General features: G+C 46.2%; 1 protein-coding gene across 1 annotated transcript in view; it reads left to right on the top strand.

Moving 5' to 3' along the window:
- The window catches only part of LOC120944922, a gene marked incomplete at its 5' end in the record, with an annotated part of 34,392 nt that extends 16,801 nt beyond the window's left edge, over positions 1–17,591 (top strand). Inside the window, 10 exons of the mRNA XM_040358690.1 lie at positions 3,088–3,129; positions 4,507–4,765; positions 6,612–6,766; positions 7,437–7,484; positions 9,001–9,286; positions 9,617–9,771; positions 11,173–11,205; positions 12,134–12,166; positions 12,979–13,011; positions 16,919–17,591. Of these exons, the coding sequence (XP_040214624.1) occupies positions 3,088–3,129; positions 4,507–4,765; positions 6,612–6,766; positions 7,437–7,484; positions 9,001–9,286; positions 9,617–9,771; positions 11,173–11,205; positions 12,134–12,166; positions 12,979–13,011; positions 16,919–17,526 (1,652 nt within the window). The remainder of the gene's footprint in view (positions 1–3,087; positions 3,130–4,506; positions 4,766–6,611; positions 6,767–7,436; positions 7,485–9,000; positions 9,287–9,616; positions 9,772–11,172; positions 11,206–12,133; positions 12,167–12,978; positions 13,012–16,918) is intronic.
- Between the last annotated feature and the right edge of the window lie 1,892 nt (positions 17,592–19,483).

The raw sequence follows: 19,483 nt of genomic DNA, 5'->3' as shown, positions 1-19,483 counted from the left end.
CTGGCAGCGAGGTAGCAGGAGCGGCAGGCAGGAGCAAGGTCAAACAAGCCGGGTCAGATGCAGGTAGAAGGCAGGATCATTAGAGACAAGCCGGGTCAGGTAACAGAAACAGGAATCGGATACCAGGATCAGGATACACCAAACGCTGAAGAACGGACAGCACCTTAGTCCGGGAAGTGGCCCAGTGTTAAAGGCATGTCTGGCGCCAAACGATCAAGGGGTGCACGCCGCGGTGCGCGCACGCTCACAGGCGCGCGCATTCGCGCTAACGGCGCCCTCAGAGGAGCAAGAGTCACTGGCCGTCTTCAACGACCGCCATCTTGGACGTTGGCATGCCCTTCCTGACAAATACATATTATAAAAATAGACAAACAATCGGGCTTAAAATTCACGCTATGTATACTTCCTGTATAAAAAGGTGATCACCACTCATACATCAGAATAATGCACTACACAGAAAAAAGAAATCATTCTATACGGTAAAGTTATTTCCAGAATGCTTGGTGTACTGTAGAGTTGTGGCGTAATGTGGCTTTACAAGACTCTGATCCAGCCGCACCTGGAGTATGCTGTCCAGTTCTGGGCACCAGTCCTCAGGAAGGATATGCTGGAAATGGAACGAGAACAAAGAAGGGCAACAAAGCTAATAAAGGGACTGGAGGATATTAGTTATAAGGAAAGGTTGTGAGCTCTGGACTTATTCTCTCTGGAGAAGAGACGCTTGAGAGGGGATATGATTTCAATGTACAAATACCGTACTGGTGACCCCACAATAGGGAGAAAACGTTTTTGTAGAAGGGAGTTTAACCACTTCCAGACCTTAGGTGTTTTTCAGATTTGGTGTTTGCAAGACTAAAACAGTTTTTTCTGCTAGAAAATTACTTAAAACCCCCAAACATTATATATATTTTTTTCTAACACCCTAGAGAATAAAATAGTGGTCATTCCAATACTTTTTGTCACACCGTATTTGCGCAGCGGTCTTACAAGCGCACTTTTTTTGGAAAAAAATCACTTTTTTGAATTAAAAAATAAGACAACAATAAATTTTGCCCAATTTTTTTATATATTGTGAAAGATAATGTTACACCGAGTAAAATGATACCCAACATGTTACGCTTAAAAATTGCGCCCGCTCGTGGCATGGCGTCAAACTTTTACCCTTAAAAATCTCGATAGGCGATGTTTAAAAAATTCTAGAGATTGCATTTTTTTGAGCTACAGAGTAGGCCTAGGGCTAGAATTATTGCTCTCTCTCTAACGATCGCGGCGATACCTCACTTGTGTGATTTGAACACCGTTTTCATATGCGGGCGCTACTCGCGTATACGTTCGCTTCTGCGCGCGAGCTCGTCGGGACGGGGCGCTTTAAAAAAATTTTTTTTTGGTTTTCTTATTTATTTTTATTTATTTTATTACTTTTTACACTGAAAAAAAAAATGATTACTTTTATTCCTATTATAAGGAATGTAAACATCCCTTGTAATAGAAAAAAGCATGACAGGTCCTCTTAAATATGAGATCTGGGGGTCAAAAAGACCTCAGATCCCATATTTAGACTAAAATGCAAAAAAAAATTTTTAAATGACAAAAAAAAAAATTGTCTCTTTAAGAGGCTGGGCGGGACTGACGTTTTGACGTCACTTCCGCCCAGCAGAGCTATGGGGACGGGCGAAGGAGATTTTTCCTTCAGTCTCGTCCCCGCTCAGCTGCCGAACGGTCCCGATCGCCTCCACCGCTACCGACGGCTCCCGTAAGCGGCGGAGGGCGCGGGAGAGCGGCGGGAGGGGGGGCCCTCTCCCGCCACCGATAACGGCGGTCTTGCGGCGAATCCGCTGCGGAGACCGCCGTTATCGTGTACCGGACCGCGCACACTAAAGATCGATACCTCGGTTGTGGCAGCAGCTGCTGCCGTTACCGAGATATCCATCTATAAAAATAGGACGTACATCGTCGTGCGCAGGTCTGGAAGTGGTTAATAAGACACGTGGCCACTTCTTAAAATTAGAAGAAGAGAGGTTTAACCTTAAACTGCGTAGATGGTTCTTTACTGTAAGAGCGGCAAGGATGTGGAATTTCCTTCCACAGGCGGTGGTCTCAGTGGGGGGCATCGATAGTTAAAAAAAAAACTATTAGATAAGCACCTGAACGACCGCAACATACAGGGATATACAGTGGAACCTTGGATTACGAGGATAATCCATTCCAGGAGAATGCTTGTAATCCAAAGCACTCGCATATCAAAGCGAGTTTCCTCATAGAAGTCAATGGAAAGGAAGATAATTGGTTCCGCATTGACTTCTATGGCATGCAATACCGCTTGTGGCCAGAGGTAGGGGATGCCGCAGAGCCTCGGAAATACTCTGGGACAGCTCGGCTGATCTGGGAAACCCTTGGAAAGGCTCGAAAAAACCCTGGAATGGAGTATTTCTGAGTATTTCTGAGTGATTCCGTGTATTTTCGAACAGCTCCGAACCATGCAGAGTGTCACCGGCACCCCCACACATCTGACCAAATAAGGTACTGCATACCCCATTAGCTTGAATTCTGCTAGTTTGCAAGACAACACTTACAAACAAGTCAGGATTTAAAAAAAAAAAGATGCTCGTCTTTCAAAACGCTTGTTAACCGCTTTGTTCGTAAACCAAGGCTCCACTGTACAATGTAATACTGACATATAAACACACACATAAGTTGGACTTGATGGACTTGTGTCCTTTTTCAACCTCACCTACTATGTATCTATGTAATGTATCTTGACTCACTCCACATGTTTCGTTCTGAGCGCTTCTTCAGGAGCTTAAGGCAATATATAGTCATAATGTTGGCAGTTAGTTAAAAACAAGTAGGGCAGGGCAGCTGTTCAGGGGCCAAAACAACCCCCAGAAATTGTGTGCTGGTACAAAATGTAATGTAACTATGTAATGTATCTTGACTCGCTCCACATGTTTCGCGCCGAGCGCTTCTTCAGGAGCCTAAGCTTGGTTGCAATGTATGATATAAAGATCAGATCCAACTTCCATTCTGTTCATTAAATGTTGCCTCAACATCCTCCAATATTTTTCATATTTGATTTCTTTATTACAGGTGCCAAGGAGTTAAAGAATATTCTGAAGCATTCCAGTGCTGGTAAGCATTGAATAAAATCTCTTCTGCATCTTATGGGGGACTACAAGTCCCAGCAAGTCCTGCGGAAATTCCTGAGACTAGTCCCTCAGCAGCTGTTCAATGGTTTATCTATCAAATAATACTTAACGTGGTTCTAAAGGCTTAAAGTCACATTAAAGGTTAAAAAATATTTTTTTTTAAATAACAAACATGTCAGTTCGTTTTTTTGCACAGAGTGGCCCCGATCCTCCTATTCTGGGGTCCCACGGTGGCTCTCGCGGCTCCTCCCCGCAATAGCTAACCCCCTCTGAGAAGCTCTCTCCCGAGGGGGTTACCTTGCGGGCGCGCTCCTGTGTCATACACTCGGTGTGCATAGCCGCCGAGTGTATGACTCGGCCCCACCCCCACGGCGCCCGCGTCATTGGATTTGGGAGCCAATGGCTGCGCTTCTATCAATCTATCCAATGAAGAGCCGAGAAGCACTGGAGAGAGTGACCCGGAACGCGGCCACGGGAATTTGGATGCGAATTTTGAATTTTAAAATTTACGAATATCGAATTTCCGAATTTTCAAATTTTCAAATTTACAAATATTCAGAAAAAATCTTTCTATTTACCGTATTTATTGGGGTATAGCGCGCTCCCGCGTATAGCGTGCACCCCTAAAGTTGCCCGACATTCCTGTGAAAAAAAGATTTTTTGTACTTACAGTTTTGGTGTCTTGCGCGGCGTCCATCGGCGGCCTCGTCGGGTCCGGCGTCCGTCTGCGGCTTCGGGTGTCCTCTTCGTCGGGTCCGGCGTCCTTCTGCGGCGTCCTCCCCGCTCGTTTCCCGCGCCGAGTTTGAATACTGCGCCGACATATACAGAGAGCAGTACACTCGTGTATGGTCGGGCAGGCTCGGTTACTCTTGCGCTGAAGTCCTGTACGTCCAGGACGTGAGCGCGGGAGGAGCTGAGACTGCCCGACTATACACGAGTGTACTCCGCTCGGTATATGTCGGCGCAGTATTCAAACTCGGCGCGGGAAAGCGGGTATCGGCGTATATCGCGCACCCACGATTTTGCCCTGATTTTCAGGGCAAAAAAGTGCGCGGTATACGCCGATAAATACGGTACTTTCCCCTTATTAAACAACTACTGAGGTCCCAGTGGACTTCCATGTATCTTTTATTATGTACGGAGTAGTCCGGTGCTCCTCACTATTTGGTGAATTAATAAGGAATGAAACTTGGGTCTGGGTTCTAACAAAAGGTTTTGCTTTTAGATAAACGTTAAGATATCGTTTGTCTCCGTTTTTATACTTAGACTGGAATTTTCCATCGTTAGTTTAAAGTTTCGGATGATAATAATAATTACACCAACATTAATAATATTAATAGATATTTTGTATCTTCTTCAGCCCCCAATGTAGCCCCTAGTGGTGAGACCTCCCAGTCCAGCACGGATGGAGGTGACTCCAGCAAAGCCACCGACGGCCTCCTATCCACCTGTACTCGGACCACGGAGGAGAGAGATCCCTGGTTGACTCTGGACCTGAAATCCCCCCACAAAGTCTTCTTCATCGCATTGAGCAGCAAGAAGAACTCCGACCCCGAAAGTCTTGGAGGAGCCGAGATCCACGTAGGAAACTCCGCTACGGGCTGGAAGAAGAACCCAGTGTACGTCTCACATTCAATCAGTGGCGGCTGGTGCTCAACATTTTTGGGGGGCGCAAACAAATGAAAAAAAAAAAAACATCAATTGCAGCCTCACTGTGCCCATCAATTGTCACCACTGTGCCCATCAATTGTCACCACTGTGCCCATCAATTGTCGCCACTGTGCCATCAATTGTCGCCACTGTGCCATCAATTGTCGCCACTGTGCCATGCCATCAAACGCAGCCACTGTGCCCATCAATTGTCGCCACTGTGCCCATCAATTGTCGCCACTGTGCCATCAATTATCGCCACTGTGCCATGCCATCAAACGCAGCCACTGTGCCATCAATTGTCGCCACTGTGCCATCAATTGTCAACACTGTGCCCATCAATTGTCGCCACTGTGCCCATCAATTATCGCCACTGTGCCCATCAATTTTCGCCACTGTGCCCATCAATTGTCGCAACTGTGCCCATCAATTGTCTCCACTGTGCCATGCCATCAAACGCAGCCACTGTGCCATCAATTGTCGCCACCCATCAATTGTCGTCACCGTGCCATGCCATTAATTTTTGCCACTGTGCCGCTAGTTTGCCCCCTCAAAAGCCGCCAGTTTGTCCCGTAAAATGCTGCCAGATTGCCCCCTCAAATACCACCAGATTGCCCCCCCTCCCGCCCAGCACTTACCTTTCTTGGGTCAGCCATCCTCCCTTCATGACCCCTCAATGTCTTCTCCCGCCCTCGATGTCGCTTCAGAAAATCAGGTTACCGGTAACCAGACCCGGTGAGCCTGATTGGCTAAGACGCGCGTCAGTGTTAACCAGGGAACGCACACCCTGTGTGCCCTCTGGTTAACTATTTGGAAGCCGATTAGAGGCCACAGGCTGTAATCAGGAAGCCTATCAGAGCCGCTGGCTCTGATAGACACTTCCAAAACCAACCAACTGCTGTTATTCAGGTGGCCAGCGCTCACCAGGGGGCCAGTCATCTGAATAGTGGACGGCAGGGGCAGCAGCGCCGGAGACAATACATAGATTCATGCAATGCATGAATCTATGTATTGTTGACTTTCAGTGGCAGTGCAGGGGAGAGAGGGGGCGGCGCTACTGCGCCCACTATGGACGCACCGCCACTGCATTAAATCACTCCCTATTTTAGCTACGAAAGTGAAGGGTGCCCATGAGATACTGCAGGTCATTCACACCGAGTGCTGCCAACACACCATAAGGAATTTACCTCGCTCCTCCATGTCTGGTGTGGGGTTATATTTCAGGGGTTGGGATTGGCCCCTTAGTTCCAGTGAAGGGAACTCTTAAGGCGTCAGCATGCCAAGACATTTTGGACAATTTCATGCTCCCAACTTTGTGGGAGGAGTTTGGGGACGGTCCCTTCCTGTTCCAACATGACTGCCCACCAGTGCACAAAGCAAGGTCCATAAAAACATGGATGAGCCAGTTTGGGGTGGAGGTGGAGTCCTGACCTCAACCCCATAGAACACCTTTGGGATGAATTATAGCAGAGACTGCAAGCTTTCTCACCAACATGAGTGCCTGACCTCACAAATGCCCTTCTGGAAGAATGGTCACACATTCCCATAGACACCCTCCTAAACCTTGTGGACGGCCTTCCCAGAAGAGGTGAAGGTGTTATAGCTGCAAAGGGCGGGGCCAACTCAATATTGAACCCTACAGACTAAGACTGGGATGCCATTAAAGTTCATGTGCGTTCAAAGGCCAGCGTCCCAATACTTTTGGTAATACAGTGTACATTACCAAGTGATATTCTCTTTTTGAGTAAAAAATCAAAACAACACAATAAAGACATAAAAGTCCATATAGACATTGAAATCCTCCTTATCCAACAGGTGCGGGACGGTGTCATCCATGGGCCCTGGAGCAACGTTCTCTTTTAAGTGTGACGGGATGGAGGGGCGTTACGTCACCGTCGTCATTCCCGATAAGGATACACGTCTCGAAATATGTGAAGTTCAGGTGTTCGGCCTCTCCATTGATACCCCAAGTAAGTTTCACTGTATTGTTTAACCAGTTCACTCCTCTACAACCCCTGGGCCACATCTAAATAAATGGAATTAATTAATAAATAATAATAATAAAACGTGCCATTCGTTTAGAGGCGACATTCGTAAGTTCGGATAAATTTGTATTCGTTACGTTTCACTCACAGCCAAATTTGAAAGGAAATTCCAATACCTATACTATAATAGTAATAGTGAAGTTATTATAAGTTAGTTATTATTTCAGATTTTCTAATTTTTGTTCTTATTTTTGGATTTTCGTTCTTTTTGAATTTGTGGATTTTCATCCTTATTTTCGGATTTTCAAACTTTCGAATTCCGAGTTTCCAAATTTTGATTTTCTGAATTTTCGAAATTTCGAATTTTCAGATTTCTGAATTCTCGAAATAATTTAATGAACTTAATTTCCGATTATTCGGAAAGATTCGTAAAACGGCTCTTCGTTTATTCGGATATTTTTGAATGAATGAATTTGTCGAAATTCGTTATAAAACGAATTCGGAACTAAAACGAATTGCACGTGTCTAACCCGGAAACCCAGCGCAGCTTTCTGCCATATCTCAGCCGTGGAAATAGACAATTCTGCTGGAGGTACCTACATATCGTATATCGTAAAAGACCAACATTGATCTTCATTTATGTTTTCATTTTCAGGTGAAGGTTGGAATGGAGATCTTGAGCTCCAGAAACAGCATCATGGAGGTAAAAAGTCATCCAATAGATTGGAATTCGCTACAAAAGAGACCTTTAGTATAAAGCTATTTGGTGTAAGGGCCGGCCTGCGACTGCATACAAACTGAAAGGGTCTACGTGTGACCTCATATTATACGGTTTCGGGAAATTTAAAGGAAAATTGTATAATGTATGGCCGACCTAAGAAGCATTGAGACCACCGGAGAGAGAGAGAGAGAGAGAGAGAGAGGAGAGTGTAAAGGAGAAATAGAAGATAGGAAGTAAATGAGAGAGAGATAGAGAGTGAGAGAGAAGAGTCTAAAGGAGAAATAGAAGATAGAGAGCAGGGAGGGAGAGAGAGAGTAAAAGAGAGAAGAGTGTAAAGGAGAAATAGAAGATAGAGAGTAAAGGAGAGAGATGGGGGAGGGAGAGAGCAAAAGAGAGCGAGAGAGAGAGAGAGAGTAAGAGAGAGAGAGAGTAAGAGAGAGAGAGAGAATAAGAGAGAGAGGAGAGTGTAAAGGAGACATAGAAGATAGGGAGTAAATGAGAGAGAGATAGTGAGAGAGAGTAAAAGAGAGAAAGAAGAGTCTAAAGGAGAAATAGAAGATAGAGAGTAAAGAAGAGAGATGGGGGAGGGAGAGAGCAAAAGAGAGTGAGAGAGAGAGTAAGAGAGAGAGGAGAGTGTAAAGGAGAAATAGAAGATAGAGAGTAAAGGAGAGAGATGGGGTAGGAAGAGAGCAAAAGAGAGAGAGAGAGGGGGGGGAGTGTAAAGGAGAAATAGAAGATAGTGAGTAAAGGAGAGAGAGAGAGAGAAAGAGATAGAGAGTGAGAGAGAGTAAAAGAGAGAAGAGTGTAAAGGAGAAATAGAAGATAGAGCATAAAGGAGAGAGATGGGGGAGAGAGAGAGAGCAAAAGAGAGCGAGATAGAGAGACTAAGAGAGAGAGGAGAGTGTAAAGGAGAAATAGAACATAGAGAGTAAAGGAGAGAGATGGGGGAGAGAGAGAGCAAAAGAGCACGAGAGAGAGAGAGAGAGTAAAAGAGAGAGGAGAGTGTAAAGGAGAAATAGAAGAGTGAGAAAAGGAGAGAGAGAGTAAGAGAGAGGAGAGTGTAAAGGAGAGAGATGGGGTAGGGAGAGCGCAAAAGAGAGAGAGAGATGGGGGGGGAGTGTAAAGAAGAAATAGAAGATAGAAAGTAAAGGAGAGAGATGGGGGTGGGAGAGAGCAAGAGAGAGTAAGAGAGAGAGAGAGAGAGAGAGAGAGAGAGAGAGGAGAGCGTAAAGGAGGGAGAAGAGAGTAAAGGAAAGAGGAGAGAGAGAAAGAGAGAGAAAAGAATCAATGAGGGAGAGAGAAGAGAGTAAAGGAGAGAGAGAGAGAGAGAGAGAGAGAGAGGGGGAGAGAGAGAGAGAGAGAGAGAGAGAGAGAGAGAAGAGAATCAATGAGGGAGAGAGAGGAGAGGAAAGGGGATAAATGGGGAGAGAGTTGGAGAGGAGAGGAGAGAGATGATGAGAATTCGATTCTAATACTGTTTTCTTTTTCTTTGCACAAGTCGAGAATGTGGCCCCCCGAGGTCTTCCCTCCCAATCATCCCATTACTCCTCCAAAGACACCCCGGGGAGAGCCATTGATGGATCCCTGCTGGGTAATTCCATGCGCCATCAGTGCACTCACACTAAGCTGGAGAAGAACCCTTGGTGGAAAGTGGATTTAAAATCCACCCATCGCATCCAGTCTGTGGCCCTCACCAATCGGGATGACTGCTGTCGAGAGAGAATTAATGGTGCGGAGATCCATATTGGAAATTCTAAAGAAAACGGTGGAATCGGGAACCCCAGGTAGGTTTGTGTCACAGGTAACATCATAGAACAGCCACTGAAACTATCAACCTGGATTTTCGTTCTTTTGAATTTTCGGATTTTCACATTTTTCCAAATGTTCTAATTTTCTAATTTCTAATTCTTGAATTTCCGAATTTTCTAATGTCCGAATTTTCTAATTTCCGAATTTTCTAATTTCCGAATTTTCTAATTTTCTAATTTCCAAACTTTCGAATAATTGAATTTCCGAATATATGGGCTCCAGGGAAGAGAAACAACAACCCAATTTGTAGCTTGTATAGAACGGCAGCTCCCATCACAACAGGTTCTCTTTATTCCGTCTTGCAGATGTGAAACTGTATTCAAGATGAATTATGGAGAGACGATGGCCTTTGGCTGCAGAGGAATGGAGGGCCGGTACGTTTCAATTCATTTGCCCAACCAAACACAATACTTATCCCTCTGTGAAGTCCAAGTCTTTGGTGAACCCCTTGCTCAGGAAGGTGAGAAAAGATTCATGTTGTCCTTCCTAAAAGGTGTTTTGTTTCAGATATTCTTTTTTTTTATAATTAAACTTTATTAAAAAAAAATTCTTTACATATAACATTTAACATGCCTTGACACTTTTTAAAGGCAGCTCGATACTACCTTCCTTTACTATATGGTGGTTTCCGGTCCTCCCCCCCCCCCCCCCCCAAAAAAAAAGGGGGGAGGGAAAACGTAGGAAATCATTTGTGACTATAAAGAATGTATTAACCACCTAAGAACCGCCTCCTGCACATATACATCGGCAGAATGGCACAGCTGGGCACAGGCACGTACCTGTACGTCCTCTATAAGTGCCCAGCCGTGGGTCGCAAAGCTCTGTGACCGCGGCCGCGGGACCCGCGGACCCGATGGCCGCTGGAGTCCCGCGATCGGTCCCCGGAGCTGAAGAACGGGGAGAGGTAAGCGTAAACACAGCTTCCCCGTTCTTCACTGTGGCGCCGTCATCGATCGTGTGATCCCTGATATAGGGAAGCACGATCAATGATGTTACACGTCCAGCCCCGCCCCCCTACAGTTAGAAACACACATAAGGTCACACTTAACCCCTTCAGCGCCCCCTAGTGGTTAACTCCCAAACTGCAATTGTCATTTTCACAGTAAACGCATTTTTATAGCATTTTTTTGCTGTGAAAATGACAATGGTCCCAAAAATGTGTCAAAATTGTCCGAAGTGTCCGCCATAATGTCGCAGTCATGGAAAAAAATCGCTGATCGCCGCCATTAGTAGTAAAAAAAAAAAAAAATTATAAAAATGCAATAAAACTATCCCCTATTTTGTAAACGTTATAAATTTTGCGCAAACCAACCGATAAACAATTATTGCGATTTTTTTTACCAAAAATAGGTAGAAGAATACGTATCGGCCTAAACTGAGGGAAAAAATGTTTTTATATATTTTTGGGGGATATTTATTATAGAAAAAAGGAAAAAAATTTTTTTTTTTTTTTAAATTGTAGCTCCGGTATTGTTTATAGCGCAAAAAATAAAAACCGCAGAGGTGATAAAATACCACCAAAACAAATCTCTATTTGTGGGAAAAAAAGGACGCCAATTTTGATTGGGAGCCGAGTCGCACGACCACGCAATTGTCAGTTAAAGCGACGCAGTGCCGAATCGCAAAAAGGGGCAAGGTCCTTTAGCTGCATTTTGGTCCAGGTCTTAAGTGGTTAAATACAGTATATCATCCTACCCCCCCCCCCCCACAATGATTTTTGAAGCATTTTAACAAAAATGTATTTACAATAGTTGCTAAAATATTTGGGTGCATGCAAGATAGTAGAATGTTCCCTGGGTAGATATAAAGGGTTTTTCAGTTTTTTATAAGGTGCTCAAAAAATGTCTTCTGTCTTGTTTAGTTGTCTCGGATCCTCAGTCCACAGCAGCTCCAGGTAAGTTTTACCAACTCTTGTTCTGTTCTTAGTTGTAGTTTATTAGATACAGCAGAGGCGGCTGGTGCTCCATCGGTCCGGGGGGGGGGGGGGGCAGATGGACCTGACCACAGATGCCCCCCCCCCATTGCTCCAGCCCACCACTGCACACCATACACACATACACACCCCCCTCGTTGTCTGTCTTACTTCCCTTGTAGCTGGCCCGCCAATGGTAGTTTCCCCCCTCCATATCCCAGCCTCCTTGTCTCCCTTCTCCATCTTTAAGCCTTCCCTGGCGGGGGATGGGTACAGCTGGCACAGCACACAGAGTGCTCCTCCGTAGCGGGTGGTGGGTTGGACTTACCCTGCGTGATGTCTCCTCCCTCCCCTTCTCTCCTCCTCGGTGGCCAATCAGAACACTTCTCCTTTTGGCCAATCTGTAAACGGGCCTCAGATGGGAGGAGAATCAGTGTGAGAATCTGTGTGAAAATAGCAAATATTCTTTTGCTATTGTCACACAACTGGGGGGGATTGGGGGGCGCAGTGCTCTGCGCCTCGAGCCCACCCCTTCTTAAAGCCTATTAGAGCCTCAGGCTACAATCATGTGCTTCAAAGAAAAAATCCCCCTATTGGAATCCATGTGTCCGGCATCCCTGCATGTAGATTAGCGGGCCGGACGCATGGATGGGGGGGGAGGGGGGAGTGGAGACCCACGCATGGATTGGGGGGGGCGGCGGCGTCCTTGCTCTCCTAATGGACCTCCACTGAGATAAAGTAAAAGTAACTGACTGCTATTGATGGTCCCTCTGAGTGAAATAGAATTTTATTTTTACTCATAGGAACCGACACAAATTTTAAGTTATATTTAGAAAAATTTGAAATTGTCCCGTATGTCTACCTGCTCATTAATTCCTCACCTTCTTTTTATTTTATATCTTTCTTCCAGGCAGTCAAGAGTCTGATAAATCGATAGCGACTGGTATGTTTTTTTTTTCAGTTACTTTATCCCCTTGGTCAAAGGAAAACTTGTCCAAAATAGAAAAAAAATATATCATTTTTTATTTTTGCTGTACTTTTCTTACTACCATAACCTTCCACCACAGAACAACCGAAAACATGTATGTAGATTAGGGGGCGGATGCATGAATAGGTGGGCGGTGCCCTTAATGGATGGGCCGTCCCTGGTAGTACAGCCCAGAAACAATAGTGCGCATTTTACTTTTTTAACCTGCCTAAAACACGCTGATACTAGTAAAAAAATATATTTTTTTAAAGAATCCTGACAAAATATTCCGACCTTTGACCCTGACCTTAACACAAACACTAACCTTCTTGATTGGCCAGGAGGAGAATCAGTGTGAAAATAGCAAATATTCCTTTGCTATTGTCACACAACTGGGTGGGATCGGGGGGCACAGTGCTCTGCGCCCCGAGCCCACCCTTTTTTGAAGCCTATTAGAGCCTCTGGCTACAATTACTTGCTTCAAAGAAAAAATCCCCCTATTGGAATCCATGTTTCCGGCGTCCCTGCATGTAGATTAGGGGGCTGGACATATGGATGGGGGGGGGGGGGCGGCAGACCCTGTTCCCCTGATGGATGGACCGCCACTGAGATACAGTAAAAGTAACTTACTGCTATTGATGGACCCTCTGAGTAAAATATAATTTTATATTTACTCATAGGAACCGACACAAATTATAAGTTATATTTTGAAAAATGTGAAACTGTCCCGTATGTCTACCTGTTCATTAATTCCTCACCTTTATTTTTCTTTTATATCTTTTTTCCAGTCAGTGAAGAGTCTGATAAATCGATAACATCTGGTATGTTTTTTTTTCAGTTACTTTATCCACTTTGCGCCTGAGAGTATATACCACTCTAGCCTGTCTATATACTACCCCAGGCTGTCTATATACTACCCCAGCCTGTCCATATACTACCCTAGCCTGTCTATATACTACCCCAGCCTGTCCATATACTACCCTAGCCTGTCTATATACTACCCCAGCCTGCCCCTATACTACCCCAGCCTGTCTATATACTACCCTAGCCTGTCTATATACTACCCCAGCCTGCCCCTATACTACCCTAGCGTGTCCATATACTACCCGAGCCTGTCTATATACCACCCCAGCCTGTCTATATACTACACTAGCCTGTCCATATACTACCCGAGCCTGTCTATATACTACCCCAGCCTGTCCATATACTACCCGAGCCTGTCTATATACTGTCCTAGCCTGTCTAAATACTACCCTAGCCTGTCTATATACTACCCTAGCCTGTCCAAAAACTACCCTAGTCTTTCCATATACTACCCGAGCCTGTCCATATACTACCCTAGCCTGTCCATATACTATCCTAGCCTGTCCATATACTACCCTAGCATATCCATATACTACCCTAGCATGTCTATATACTACCCTAGCATGTCCATATACTACCATAGCCTGTCTGTATACTACCCTAGACTTTCTATATACTACCCTAGCCTGTCCATATACTACCCTAGCCTGTCCATATACTACCCTAGCCTGTCCATATACTATCCTAGCCTGTCTATATACTACCCTAGCCCACCCCTTGGAATTGAACATAATGGTATGTCATGTCATACATTTGCATATAGACAAGGTGCTCTTGCATGTAATGGTATCTGACTTCTGGATAAATTAAATTTTAGTTTTAATTATCATGATATAAAATAATGCATGTTGTGGCCTTTTGGTGGGCATGTTGATTTTTTGGGGGGGAGAGGGGGGGGGGGCAGCATTTAATCCTTGGATCCAGGCAGCACAATGTCTTGGGTCAGCCCTCATCACATTTTTTTGGTCTCTGCTCGCCTGAGCCCATTACAGCACAATCAGAACTCTTACGTCCTTCCGAAAGGGGAGTGTGTTTGGCTCCTGAAAAGCATTGGCTCTATTCTGCTATGAAACAATTTTATCATTAAATTACTTTGGTTCCCTGGACGACGTTGCTCTCCTTGGATTGTATGTGCAGTGGCGTATCTAGGGTATGGCAGCCATGGCAAGTGCCATGGGCGCCATATGAAGGGGGCGCTGTTGAGTGGCTGGGCAGCAAGGCACTTACCAGGGCTTGAGGGTCTCTTCTTCCCTCCTCCTGAGCATAGGCAGGATCTCCTTTTCAGCACCTTTGCTAATAGACAATGGCAGCGCTATCCCTGCTGCGTTCAGCCACAGCCCTCCCTGTTCTCCCAGGCTCTCCCATTCCATCTGGTCAGATTGGCAGCGCACAAAGAAGAAGGAGAAACATCAGTTTCTCTCTCTCCTCTGTGAAAACTGAGGCCTTAAGTGATGAAGATTTCATCACTTCCAGTATTGGTTCTGCATTTACCTGGCCTTGGGGGGCAGAGGAGGGATCAGGGGTCTAATAAACCCCAGATTTCTCCATAAAGAGGATATGTCACTACCAAAGGTATCACAAGGGATAATAAATATCACTAGTTTTGTTAGCTGTTTTTTTGTTAAGGTTATCTGAAAGATGGGTTTCAAATGTTTTGACAGGGGCACCGTTTCAGTGCTTGCCATAGGTGCCATTTTCACTAGATACACCTCTGTGTATGTGTCTTAAAGCGGGAGTTCACCCGAAAACAATTTTTTACCCTTAGATTGAGGCTCATTTTGTGAAGGGGAATCGGGTAGTTTTTTTAAAATCGAAGCCGTACTTACCGTTTTAGAGAGCGATCTTCTCCGCGGCTTCCGGGTATGGTCTTCGGGACTGGGCGTTCCTATTTGATTGACAGGCTTCCGACGGTCGCATCCATCGCGTCACGAGTAGCCGAAAGAAGCCGAACGTCGGTGCGGCTCTATACGGCGCCTGCGCACCGACGTTCGGCTACTTTCGGAAAATCGTGACGCGATAGATGCGACCGTCGGAAGCCTGTCAATCAAATAGGAACGCCCAGTCCCGCAGCTCATACCCGGAAGCGTCGGAGAAGATCGCTCTCTAAAACGGTAAGTACGGCTTCGATTTTAAAAAAACTACCCGATTCCCCTTCACAAAATGAGCCTCAATCTAATGTTAAAAATTAACATTTCCGGGTGAACCTCCACTTTAAATTAGACAACAACCATGACTTCCAGCGTCCTGCACAAAGTACATTGAAAAAGCAGTGGTATGGCTTTATTGGCCGCCTCTCCAACACTCTCCGATGTAGTCATTTAATTTAGCCACAAGATGTCCTCAGTTCTCTTGAAGACCGAGGACATCTTGTGGCTGAATTTAAATACTGTAGAGCATGGGTCTCCAAACTGTGGCCCTGGGGCCGGATGCGGCCCTTTGCTTGCATTTATCCGGCCCTTGGGGCACTATTCCATCCACTGACACCGACAACGGGGAATCATTCTTGTTGCTGAAACCACCAATGGGGCTCTATTCATCCAACTAACACTATCAAAGGGGAAAGCTACCTTCTATTGGCACCAACAACAAGGCACTAGTCCTCCCACTGACACCAAAAATATGGTATTGTTTACTCCCACTGGATATTTTCTACTCCCAATGGCCCTAGTCCGGCCCTCGTAAAGTCTGAAGGACAGTAAACTGGCCCTCTGCTTAGAAAGTTTGGAGACCACTGCTGTAGAGGATAGGTCCTGAGAAGAGGCAAATACGGCCATAGAATATTTTTGTTTTTAACCACTTACAGATCGGAAAGATTTACCCCCTTAATGACCGGGTCATTTTTTGAGATACGGCACTGTGTCGCCTTAACCACTTAAGCCCCGGACCCATTTGGCTGGCCAAAGACCAGGCCACATGTGGCACTGCGTCACTTTAATGACAACTGTTCCTAAACCAAATTCGTCCTTTTATTCCCCACAAATAGAGCTTTCTTTTGGTGGTATTTGATCACCTCTGCGATTTTAATTTTTTTGCGCTATAAATATAAAAAAAAGAGCGTTCATTTTGAAAAAAAATATGTATTTTTTCTTTTTGCTATAATAAATATCCCCAATTTTTTTAAAATATATATATTTTTTTCATCAGTTTAGGCCGATACCTATTCGCAATAAGCGTTTATTGATTGGTTTGCGCAAAAGTTATAGCGTCTACAAAATAGGGGATAGATTTATGCCATTTTTTTTTTACTAGTAATGGCGGCGATCTGCGATTTTTAGCTGGACTGCGACATTGCGGCGGACACATCGAACACTTTTTTGGGGACAGTTGACATTTATACGGCGACCAGTGCTATAAAAATGCACTGATTATGGGAAGGGGTTAAACACTAGGGGTTAATTGTGTTCCCTGGAAGGTGTTTCTAACTTGGGGGCGATCAAGTGGTTAATTATGTTCCTTGGGAGGTGTTTATAACTGTGGCGGGGTGGGGAGGTGACTGACTGGAGGAGGAGAGAGATCGCTGTTCCTAATCAGTAGGAACAGCAGACTTCTCTCTCCTACCCTGACAGAACGGGGATCTGTCTGTTCTGGCTCTCTTTCCCACGATCGCGGGTGGCCTGGCGGACATTGCGGCCGCCAGCCATGCACATCAGGTCCCCCGCCATGCAGCATGCGCGTGTGCGCCTTCTATGGCTCTTAAAACAGCCAATGTACAGTTACGGCAATTTGTGGGAAAGCGGCGACCTTTCGCTGTATAATGACGGCGGCAGGTCGGCAAGTGCTTAATAGACTCCTTAGTGGAATGTTTTTTTTCTTTGCATCATTTTGACTTATATTATCCCAATACTTACCTTCCTTTTTTTTCAGATCTTACAGGAAAATACTTCCTGTTTCCCGAAGAAAGTGACAACAGTTATGTGGACTTGTCCCCCGCTCTGCCGCTGAGATTAAACGCCTTCTCCCTCTGCATGAAAGTGTCTTTGAACGTTTCAAAAGACAGAGAAACCATCTTGTTCTCTTACCGCACCCTGTACTTCGATGAACTGAACCTGTGGCAGGAAAAGTCGGGGAATCTGGGGTTCTACATGAGCGGCGAGGGCCTCATGTTCCCGACGCTGGACAGGAGCAAAGAGTGGCAGCACATCTGCCTGACGTGGGAGTCGAAGCACGGGCGCTGCGAGCTGTGGGTGAACGGGAGAAGATACGCCAACAGGGTTTACCGCAGGGGACACCAGGTGCGATCGGGAGGCATCGCCATGCTCGGCCAAGACCAAGACGCGCTCGGGCGCGACTTCGAAAAATCGCAGAGCTTCGTGGGAAGGATCAAAGACCTGAACATGTGGGATAAAGTTCTGTCGCTCAAGACCCTGCGGGCAATGTTCCGGGGAAAGGAGACGACAAAGGGGAACGTCTTCGACTGGAGCGAGCTGGCGTTCTCCAAGAAAGGAAATGTGCGAGTTGTGGATTCCGAATGATACTTTGTAATATCTGAGTGATTGTGACTCCTAAAATGCCCCGTAATAAAATAAGATCTCAGTCACTTTGGCTTATAGAATTCATTTTATTTTTTGTAACTACTCAAAAGTTTAGATCAGTATTTCTCAACCTTTTGTTACTATGGAGGAACCCTCAGGTCTTGGAGACCCCCCCACTAAAAATATTGGACCTACAGCTCATGGTACATCCGTGTGATTAGCACGTTATAAAGACTTTTAACCACTTAAGCTGTGGCGGCTGGTTAATTTTTTTGGGGGGGGGGGGGCACAAACAAACGGAAAAAAAAACAATTGCAGCCCCACTGTGCCCATCAAATGCAGCCACTGTGCCATCAATTGTCACCACTGTGCCATGCCATCAAACGCAGCCACTGTGCCATTTGTCACCACTGTGCCCTGTAATTGTCGCCACTGTGCCCTGTAATTCTCACCACTGAGCCCTTTAATTGTCGCCACCGAGCCCTGTAATTGTCGCCACCGAGCCCTGTAATTGTCGCCACCGAGCCCTGTAATTGTCGCCACCGTGCCCTGTAAGACTTTTAACCACTTAAGCTGTGGCGGCTGGTTAATTTTGGGGGGGGGGCGTAAACAAACAAAAAAAAAAACAATTGCAGCCCCACTGTGCCCATCAAACGCAGCCACTGTGCCCATCAATTGTCACCAGTGTGCCATGCCAAACGCAGCCACTGTGTCCATCAATTGTCACCACTGTGCCATGCCAAACGGAGCCACTGTGCCCTTCAATTGTCACCACTGTGCCCTTCAATTGTCGCCACTGTGCCCTTCAATTGTTGCCACTGTGCCAATGATCGCCACTGTGCCAATTGTCACCACTGTGCCCTGTAATTGTTGCAACTGTGCCCTGTAATTGTCGCCACTGTGCCCTGTAATTGTCGCCACTGTGCCCTGTAATTGCCGCCACTGTGCCATGCCATCAAGCGCAGCCACTGTGCCCATCAATTGTCGCCACTGTGCCCTGTAATTGCCGCCACTGTGCCATGCCATCAAGCGCAGCCACTGTGCCCTTTAATTGTCGCCACTGTGCCCTGTAATTGCCGCCACTGTGCCATGCCATCAAGCGCAGCCACTGTGCCCTTTAATTGTTGCAACTGTGCCCTGTAATTGTCGCCACTGTGCCCTGTAATTGTCGCCACTGTGCCCTGTAATTGTCGCCACTGTGCCCTGTAATTGTCGCCACTGTGCCCTGTAATTGTCGCCACTGTGCCCTGTAATTGCCGCCACTGTGCCATGCCATCAAGCGCAGCCACTGTGCCCTTTAATTGTTGCAACTGTGCCCTGTAATTGTCGCCACTGTGCCCTGTAATTGTCGCCACTGTGCCCTGTAATTGTCGCCACTGTGCCCTGTAATTGTCGCCACTGTGCCCTGTAATTGTCGCCACTGTGCCCTGTAATTGTCGCCACTGTGCCCTGTAATTGCCGCCACTGTGCCCATCAATTGTCGCCACTGTGCCATGCCATCAAACGCAGCCACTGTGCCCATCAATTGTCGCCACTGTGCCCTTTAATTGTCACCACTGTGCCCTTCAATTGTCGCCACGATGCCCTGTAAAATGCTGCCCCCCCGGCACTTACCTTTCTGGGGTCGGCCACCCTCCTTACACGGTCCCTCGATGACGCTTCAGCCAATCAGGTTACCGGTAACCAGAACCGGCAATGCATGAATCTATGTATTGTATTCAGTGGCGGTGCGGGAGCGAGAGGGGGCGGCACTTAAGGACTGTAACTTACTTACTACCGACCTCCGGACCCCGCGTTACTTACTACCGACCTCCGGACCCCGCGTTACTTACTACCGACCTCCGGACCCCGCGTTACTTACTACCGACCTCCGGACCCCGCGTTACTTACTACCGACCTCCGGACCCCGCGTTACTTACTACCGACCTCCGGACCCCGCGTTACTTACTACCGACCT

The sequence above is a fragment of the Rana temporaria genome, chromosome 7 (genome assembly GCF_905171775.1).
Source record: "Rana temporaria chromosome 7, aRanTem1.1, whole genome shotgun sequence".
NCBI lineage: Eukaryota > Metazoa > Chordata > Amphibia > Anura > Ranidae > Rana > Rana temporaria.
The sequence above is the reverse complement of the archived record's forward strand: the minus strand, read 5'-3'. Positions and strand labels throughout refer to the sequence as shown.